We start from the raw sequence: 10,214 nt of genomic DNA on the forward strand, positions 1-10,214 counted from the left end.
CCCTTAGTCCGGCAGTAACGGAGGCCGTGGAATGGAAATGGAAACCCCCGAACTCCCACTGGATGTTAGCGGAGGGTTTGCGAAATGGATGGCGACTAACGCCCAGGAACATAAATATGTGGGTATGCTGAAACGAAACGTTTATAAAACATTTGTTTAAACATAATTTATTGATATAATAACAATTGTTACAGTTTTTTTTATAAATATACAAACATTGAGGATTGAGTAGGAAGCTTTAAGTTTTTTTAGAAACTCTCTCCCTATACATAATGTAATTTCAATAACAAAATAATTAAGCAATCATAAATTTTCTGCTTGCAGTTTCTTCGTTTATCTATATGGCATTTGATATAAATGTGTCAACTGTAATTTTAAAATAGGTTGACAAAAAAAACAACAAAAAAAATTTTATTTTAGAATAAGAAAACTGAAATGTTTATATGAACTTAAGTCTAAACTGTAAAAACTTGATAAACCATTGCGCTAGAACTACGATAACTTTTATTTATATTTCATAGCCTACATTTCTGCCCTTCAATATTTGTAAATTCAGTAAATAAAACACTTCAGCATATGCCACTCGATCTAATCTATTTGCCAGTTTGATTAATGTGGATGTATAAGAGGGGTTGTTGTGGTTATGTTTTCTTTCATTATTGTTTCAGATAATATTACAAATTTTCTCTAATCCTTTCACATAATCAGTATTCCTGCTTTTAAATCTCCGCAAATCGCTTTTAGGCGATTTGTGTAATTAAGGAAATCAATTATCCAAACATGACTTCAGAAGAAATATTGTTTTGTGATGAATGCTTAATTAAACATCCTCCACCAGTCTCTCTCATGTAATACAATATTGCTATTCTGAACCAATTAACTTGATATTGATACGAGCACTTTTCAAAAGTCAGTTGTCAATATAGCTTTGATTCCAACGATTTATTCTAATGTCGGTTCTATTGTCAGTTATTTTTCTATTCGGAGGCAGACTACTCGATAACATGCTATTTTGAATTTCATTTCATTTTGTTTCATTCAAAATCCATTACGAACAAAGCAGAAAAACATGTTATAGACAATTTGCGAGTTTTTTTCCCGCATTATTTCAAAATGAATTCGAATTTCAAATATAGGTCATTGTCAAAGAGACCTGAAAGTGCATCCGCCACTGGCTAAGGATGGTTTGTTTGCACTTTTCTCTCAATGTAAACTTCTGCGCCCATTACAATATTCAAAACATTGTTTTGTTTTGAATCTAGTTTGATTTTCTTTTTCATTTTAAGGTTGCAACCGCGCTCAGCATATCCACACGAAACCTACGCGTAAAAGAAGTAAAATAAAAAGAGATCGTTGAAACTGGCACTTTTGCCTTTAGAAGTGTACAGAATACAAGGTACTTCAGTGTACAATTAGTCTTCGTAATATAATTATACTGTTAATCGGAAAGCGATTTCAATCTGAATGGTTGACATCGTAAACCATTCACATTATTTTCTCATAGACAGTATGTAGGTGGTAACCTAAATGTTATTGTAAGATGGCAGTGATCGTGTTTAAAATTTTCAGAGACATCTTTCCTTTTTCATATTGCTTATGTTATTAACAATATATAACGTTTGAGTTATGTACTTATGTAGTTTCGACCTTAAGTGACATTTAAAGCAGGAAGAGAGTGACTATAGCAAAACGCTATACGTTGCAATATCTTAAATAATCGGCATAACACCAGAGATCAAAATATATCTTTTTTTTTTTTTTGCAAAATTCTAATTACAGTGAAGAACAATTGACACAATACATGAAAAGTAAGAAGCGTATGTTAATATAAGGCTTCTGCCTGACGGAACCTTGCTTCGCAATGCAGTATGAAACATTTAGAAGTCATACTGTGAACTTGTGCTGTATCGCTTCTATGGAAATGTACACACCCAGAGACGACCTTGAGACGTATATATTACAATAAAGATTGACGTCAATTACGTTAGATCGGCAGACAAGCGACGGGGCATATTGAAATTCAGTGTTTCATTATTACTTCAAACCATGACAAATCACTGATACAAAACATATTGCTCTATACTGTCTTTCCAGATAACCACAAATACAAATATCAAAAGTTTGGAGACCTTTTTGATCTGAACAAATGATCAAAACAGTCACAAACATTGTCTTTGTAGTATGAAACAGGCCTGTTTGCTAATTGTTTGTACTTTCTTGAAAAAGTCCGTTTCTCTTAGACGGTCTGATAAACTGATTTATTTCAAGTACATTAGAGGAATATGAGCTGAAATTACGTCGAAGTTTCTTTCGAGTAATTAGAGACGCGGGAAATATATTTTTTTAAAAAAAAAGAAAAAAAAAAGAAAGAAAACCAATGACCCCTAGTAAGCAAACCTGAATCAAATAAAGTATTTGCAATATCAGGGTGCAGCAATATCACGCGGTTGGTCATAAAAATGAACATTCCTTCAGGAAATATATCAAATAAAGCGTTTGTATGTGCGCGTCGTAAAATATTTCTGTGTCAAAATCAACTTTTCTTAATGAATGTTCTTTATCTGGTTGTGTTTTTCTTCTTTTTTTTTAAAAAAAAAAAAAAAAAAATTCAGATCCAATGATAAAATCAGATCAATCAAAGCTGAAACTTAAAATGTGTACGTTTTACCACTAAATCCCCCTTTCTTATCTTTTTCGTTGTTCTTTAGCATGAAATAAAATTAGATGTGCTGGTCTGAAAATGTATATTTCTACTATTGGACTTTTGTCACAATGATTGTTGGAAAGTACATGTTTTCAATTATATTTGTCTGCCCATCTACCTACCTTCATCGTTTTGGATAACAGAAAATTTGAAATTTGTCTGTTCGCCTCGTTCATGAAATTCGAAATCGGTAAATTTCATGTTTATATCACGGGATAGATAGTCGATTGGAAAAATGGCTTTTACTATTATGTAGCTTTTTTCTGAATTGAATGGAGATGTCCAAAATGATTAATAATATGTTAGCGATGAGAATTGTAATTAGTGTTATTCATAGAAACACGAATTTTGTGTGGTAAGAACCATGATTTATGCGAATGAGAAATGGTATCTCATTGCATTTTTTTCAAACGTGTTTGTAAGGTTTTGAATTTTGTTTTGGATGATATAAATTCATTCCTTATAACATGGAAAATAATAGACTTCAGAATACGTTCGAAGCCATGTAATTGTTTAAACTACAATTAAAATATGTTTAAAGCAAACCATGTGCGTGTTAAAACATCAATATCATTAAAAGTACGTTCGAACAAATTTAGTTATTTATGTTTGATTATGAAATGTCATAGAAGCACGGATGTTTAAAACAAATATAATGTCCTAATTGGAAAGTTATAGTAAAATACTTTTTTTACCGAGACGTTGTATTCATCAGAAAGCAAATTTTTTAAGATATTTTAATTATCTAAAAGTTGGGGATTTAAATGAAACTTAGGTCGATAGCGACTTTAAATTGTTATTTTATGGATAAAGTGTGCCAAACCTAAGAACCGGAATGAAAATAGTAAATACGATTTATTCGAAATAAAAACAAGTTTTAACTTGTATGTAATGAGTATAGACTACTAGGCTATAGAACTCCATTATGTGAGTATCACTTTATCATACGAATTGATAAATTAATTTCTGCATTATATTTAATATGTGTCATGAATAATATTAGTTTATTGTTGTTATTCTACATGAAATAGATCTGTATCAAGAAGATTTTAATGTTTGGATTTTTACACTTTTTGCAACTAAATCGTATTAAATGTATCAATGTAAAATACAAAGTTATTCCATAAATTGAGCCGAGATGTAAAAATTCCAACATATGGTTTGCGACGACTTTGATCCAGACAGCTGCGATGCGCAGTGCAGTTCATGTTCGCTAAAGTTTCTTAATTTAATGCTTAAACGAAGGATGGATCTGTTCAACTGGCAGGATGGCAGTTGTCTGATCATTCTGGTCGCAAGTCCACTATGTTTATTTAGCATGGGGCATCATATTACTGACGAACAAATACGTGATCCAAGAGCTTTTTAAATTGATTACAATTAAAGGATGTCTACTACGGATTGAATAATACATTTATTAATAGTGTGGAATGAGTAACGTGTATATGTTACAATAATAAAGGTTAATAGTGAATTTGCTTGATTAATTTTGGCTTTTCTGTTTCAATCCGCTGAATTACCGTAGAACAATAGCAATTTTAATATGTATATCTATGAGTGCTTACTGTACAATAATGCAGTTTTTTTGTTAACCGTTGAATGATTTACAGATGTAGTCAGTATGTTCGCCAATTAAACCAGATAATTCAATTGAGTTAAAACATATTTTTTTAATATAGAATCTTTTCTCAGTCTGAATATTACTGACTTGTCTTTTAGTTCAAATGACTTCTCTTGTAATTTTTTGGAAGTCATCTCTTTACAGCTCAGTGTCGTATTTAAATTGTGCTGACATACATTGGTTTTTTATGTGATTTTGTTTAAAAATGTATGAAATGTCTTTTTAAAATCCTTGATTAAATTTAATTAATGTTTCAGTGGTCAAAAGTTTTTGAACAGTAAGTTATATGTCTTATGTGGTGTTTATACCCAAAAAGTCAGGATTTGTTTTTAATACACATGCGTATGTCACATTGTGTACCATAGAAAGTGATCGTACTATTTATCAATACATAGGTTATTGGTGATGGTGTGCGTATATCAGTAATAATAACTCACTGTTGACTTGTGGTGGGTTGCACATCAGGTTAACATTATTGTAACATCAAGGGCTAAAATCTGAAAGGTGTATCGAGAATGTGAGAAGGCTAAGACAGTGCGCTACTTTACAAAGAGAGAATCAGACAGTGAAACTATTACCTCCCTGCTAATTAAATCCTTGGGCAAACAGAAAAGTGGGGAGAGAAAATAAGAAAAACAAAACGAGAAACGGACTTCGAGACTTCGAAAATAAAGTACTTTTTCACAAGAAATGTATAATATGACATTATACATTCCCTGTGAAAATGTACCATGTTTCTTTCGGAGTATCGAGAGTCTGTTTCTTGGTTTGTTGAATAGGCTTTGGTTGTTCGGGCGCAGGCTTAACTGTTTTTACTAAGAACGTATGCCACCTTATATTACTTTATTTTCGTTTCTATAGCTAAATGGTAAAAGAGCTAGCTTTAATTACTGTTAAGGTAAAAATCTGCAAGTAAAAGGGCATAAAGTTTTGTTCCAACCGTGATATATCTTGAAGTATTTTTACAAGACTGTTAATATATTTGAAAAAGTCTTTACAGTAAAGACAGACTATAATAGAACTGTTAACCCTGAACGAAATTTTATATGTAGAATTGTTGGTTTTTGTTGGTGCTTGGTTCATGAATGTGGTTGTACTCAAATAAAATTATCTTTTCTTCATTATTTGGAAAGTTCTGACACGGTGACTTGTGGTTACATTTAATTTTTAATATTAGAATAAGTACTTTTTCTTTGTGCATGTCATTATATACAGCTTAATGTTGTGTGATTCATGGATTCAATGACAAAAGCACTTGTTATAAGGACTGCCACCTTACAAATATACAAGAGAACGAGATTATCAAAGCCGCCTTTGAAAATACGAATAATTAATTTGACAATCGTAAGAAATAATTAATTTGAATAAATAAGTATTTGTGCTTTTGATTTACAATGTCCGGCTTCAATTTGATGGCAATCTTGAACACAAAGTTTGTTGCCCGAAAATGAATTTATTCGTTAATTTGGGATACATACGTTACCATCAGCATATTTCGAATCAGATTGTAACCAAGATTGTATAGTCATATTATGCATAAGATTAGGCTGATTATATGTCAACGGTTTTACTACAAAAGTATAACCACAGTATTTGTTGTTAAAAAGTATTATTGTAAAGTTGCATGTTTTATGTTTTGACAAGTTTAATATGTGTTATTGATGATTGACATAAATGTTTCCAAGAAAGGCTTGATAATTAAATGTTCTTAAATTCGTAAAACAAATTGTATGTTAAGTAGGTTTAACTTTCAATGTTTTTTAAGACAAAAAAAATAATATTTCAACATTTTTGTAAGGCAATTGCTTGTTATTAATGACTGGGCGCTATACCAAATAGAAAGTTATAAATACTTTAAGTTAAATGTTGGCGAGGGATACTATATTAAATACTTGCTAAACTTTTGGCTTTCAGTACATCACGTGTCTGATAGACAGGCGGACACCTTTTAAATCTTATTACATTTAGCAAGAGATAGTTATAAATGATCACCAAAATATTATTGTAACAGAATTTTACTTGATTGTCTCTGAAAGACCGAAGTAAAAAGTTGTTTGAAGAAGTGAACTGCACCTTATCCTCTTATTATCGTACACTGTTCTTTACCATCAGACAAAAAACTGTGTAATTTAAGATAACGACTTTAATCGGCTCAAGACTAACCATGATGGAAATATATATTGATTCTTTTCTTCTAATCAGAAAAACAGCTCACAATTATTTGAATTATAAGGACAAAAGACCATTTTTGCTAATCGCACTATTCCTTATCCCGTGTTTTCCGGAGGATTTTCCATCGATTCAAATCCCATGACCAGCATTCCAGACAAACTACAGCACTGTTTCCAATGTTAAAGGTACCGATAGATAGAAAAAACAGTGGAGCAGGTTGATAGGCATGTGCCATGGTCTAGAAATCCTTAAAAAAGGTAAAAAGTCAGAAAAACTCACATTTTCAGTCTTGGCCGCCATTTTGTTTTGGTGGTAAGGAGTAGATCGAATACCCCCCTTGTATCTTCTTTTGTTGTTTTTAGCTGAAGTTAAAATTTAGATGTGCATGGTGCTGAAATGTACACTCATATCTCTAATGGAGGACTATTATGTCCACAAATAGATTGTTGGAAAAGTACAGTTACATTATATTTGTCATTGAACACTCCGTCCTACAACTTCAAATGCGTTATCAATACTGATAAGCAAGAAAATATGAAATTTGTTCATCTTTCCACACACAGTATCAATAACTTCAAAATGCGCGCTTAGCCCATTTCATGTTTTATCAAGCGTCGCAGCATGATATACGATTGGAAAGAATGGCTTTTACATTATGACTTCTTTTCTGAATTGACATAGCAGAGAGTCCATTAAATGATTTCAATAGATAATGATTTAAGCAGAAAGAATTGTAATTAGTGTACTACTATCATCAGCAAAACGATTATCTGTTTGGAAAGCTTCTGAATTTTATGACACATGGAGAAATGTGTTATCTTTCATATCCTTGCATGTTATGAATTTGCAGTAGCGTTGTTTTGATAAGAGTAAATTGAATTTTGTATCATTGGAATTTGATATAATTCTCATTCCCCTTTAATAACATGGAATCATAGACATTTCAGCATACTGTTCAGAAAAGCCATGTAATTGTTTAACTACAATTTAAAATAGTGTTAATGCAAAAACCATGCATGCGTATGGTTACAAACATCAAATTCAATTAATAAGTACGCTTCGATAGCAAACTATTAGATTATATATGTTTATGAGATGAAATGTCAGATAGTAATGCACGGATGTTTAAAACAAAATATAAATAGCCTCCTAATTGGAAGAGTTAAAAGAAAATATCATTTTTTTTACCGAGACGCTTTATTCATCAAGAAAGAACAAATATTTTTTAAGGATACTTGTGTTTTAATTATCTAAAAGTTGGGGATTACGTCAAATGAAAACTTGTAGGTCAGATAGCGACTTTAAATTTTTGTTCATTTTATGGATAAAAGATGGTGGACCCAAAACTCTAAAGAACCGGAATGAAAAACATAAGAAAAACAAATATAATCGAAACTAAAACACCAAGTTTTAAACTTCCGATATGTCCAAATGATGGTATAGACGTACCTATGTGCTTATAGAACTCCGATTTCATGTGAGCTATCACCATACATTCATCATACAAATTTGATATATAATTTAATTACTGTCATTCATATTTAATATTTGTTAATATATTTATTTACTTGTTTTATTTATTTGTAGAATGTATAATAGATCTGTATCAAGGAAAAGATTCATAAATGTTTGATTTTACACTTTTCTGCACACTAAGAAATCCGTATTAAAGGTATCAAGTAAAATAACAAAGAATATTCATAATTGAGCCGAGCCATGAGAAAACCAACATAGTGGGTTTGCGACCAGCATGGATCCAGACCAGCCTGCGCATCCGCGCAGTCTGGTCAGGATCCATGCTGTTCGCTAACAGTTTCTCTAATTTCAATAGGCTTTGAAAGCGAACAGCATGGATCCTGATCAGACTGCGCGGATGCGCAGGTTGGTCTGGATCCATGCTGGTCGCAAACCCACTATGTTGGTTTTCTCATGGCGTGGCTCATATTACTGCACCGAACGGCGGAAGCACATACGCTGATCCAAGAACGCTTTGTAAATGTGATTTACAATTTAAAGGATGTCCATACTACTGGATCTCGAACATACAAACAAATTGATTAAAAATAGTGTGGAAAAATGAGCTAAACAGTAGTATACTGTTACAAATAATAATAGTTAATATTAGATGCTGATTAATTTTACGGATTTCTTGGTTACCTCAATCCATAGAATTTAACCCATACGAACAAATGAACAATTTCTAATTACTGGTATATCGTAACTGAAGTGCTTAACCCATTGTTCCCACAAAATTGCAGTTTTTTATGAAACCGCGCGAAATTGAATGATTTTACAGAATACGTACAGTCAGTATGTTTCGCCTTTTAAATATTATTTAGAACCAGATAATCTCATTGGAGTTAAAACATTTTTTTTTCTAATATAGAAATTTTCTCTCGAGTCTTGAAATTTTCTCTTTTTTGTCTTTTACAGTTCAAAAGTAACTTACCTCTTGGCTAAAACTTTTTTGGAAAGCTATCCTTCTTTTTACAGTCTCTGTGTCCGTATTTGGCGCCAAAATTGTCTGTACATCCATTGCCGTTTTTTTTTATTTTATGTGTATTTTGTATTAAAAAATTAAAAAGTCTTTGTAAAGAATCCTTTCAGATTAAAATTAATTAAGTGTTTCACAGTCGCGGCAAAAGTTTTTGAAACAGTAAGTTCTAATAATGTCTTTATTGTAGGAAAGTGTCTTAATAACGGCGACAAAAATAGTCGGCGATTTGCGTTTTATATACCCTGCGTATTGATCACATTGATGCTTACATAAATTATAGAGCCATTTTCTCTCTTCATAGCTCTCACACCTTATTCAATGAGCATTTGGTTTTCAAACGATCCAGAATATAAAGGAATTTATTGACACCCGTTGTGAACTATTGGAACGCTCGATATCGTCACTTCCGGTTGAGGTGATTTTTGCAAACAAATAATCCCACGCGATAGAATCGAAATTCTTTTGAGTCCTTTTGAACGGGTCCCGGGATAAAACAATTTACCCACTCCGTAAATAGCCAATTCAACCTCTCAAAACATCATCGTCATTCCATTGTTGCAAATGTCATTTATATTTATGTTGTCATTAAACGTGTATCAGTTGCTCTGTCATCTATTAGTGTATTGTTACGACTGCTTTTACGAGTTTTGATCTTTTATGTTCAAGGAATTGCCTAGAATAAATACACCGAGATTTCTAGAATAGGCACCAAATTGAATTTTCGGGCAGCAGAAATCTTAGAGGTTAATAGTTCTAAATCAATATGTAACTAAGCGTTACAACTTTGTCTGCGGATATGCCGTCACCGTTGTTTTGTTGGAAAACAACGCGTCGATTTCGTGTGTCTATTCTTAACTTGAAATATCTAAACTTCATTTTTTACTTTCTTTCAATGGAGTAGAATTAACTTAAAATCTATTATTTTCTGCATAAGAACAACTTAAAGATGACGAAGCATTCAGATGTTCTTACTTTTTTATTCTGATCTTAAGTTTATTTTAAAGATTTTAGTAAGCTATAATTCTGATTATAGAAAAAAGATCCTTGATACTGTGCGTGTCTGTCCTTCATTATTTAGATGCCTGTTGTCGCATGGTATTTGTTCTAAACTTGTATCGTGTTTCTAAATTAAATACAATACTATCATTGTGTAATGAAGTGGGCAAGTTGTAATTGTAATTAGGTATAATTGTAAAGAGCTTTCTCTTGAGTGCTTTATA

At 31.8% G+C, this 10,214-nt stretch overlaps 1 protein-coding gene across 1 annotated transcript in view; it reads right to left on the reverse strand.

Annotated features, from left to right (window-relative positions):
- LOC123551673 (tyrosine 3-monooxygenase-like) overlaps positions 1–9,512 on the reverse strand; it is a 28,883-nt gene extending 19,371 nt beyond the window's left edge. Inside the window, exon 1 of the mRNA XM_045340761.2 lies at positions 8,947–9,512. Within this exon, the coding sequence (XP_045196696.2) occupies positions 8,947–9,033 (87 nt within the window). The 5' untranslated portion in view covers positions 9,034–9,512. The remainder of the gene's footprint in view (positions 1–8,946) is intronic.
- Positions 9,513–10,214: the final 702 nt, after the last annotated feature.

The sequence above is a fragment of the Mercenaria mercenaria genome, chromosome 4 (genome assembly GCF_021730395.1).
Source record: "Mercenaria mercenaria strain notata chromosome 4, MADL_Memer_1, whole genome shotgun sequence".
NCBI lineage: Eukaryota > Metazoa > Mollusca > Bivalvia > Venerida > Veneridae > Mercenaria > Mercenaria mercenaria.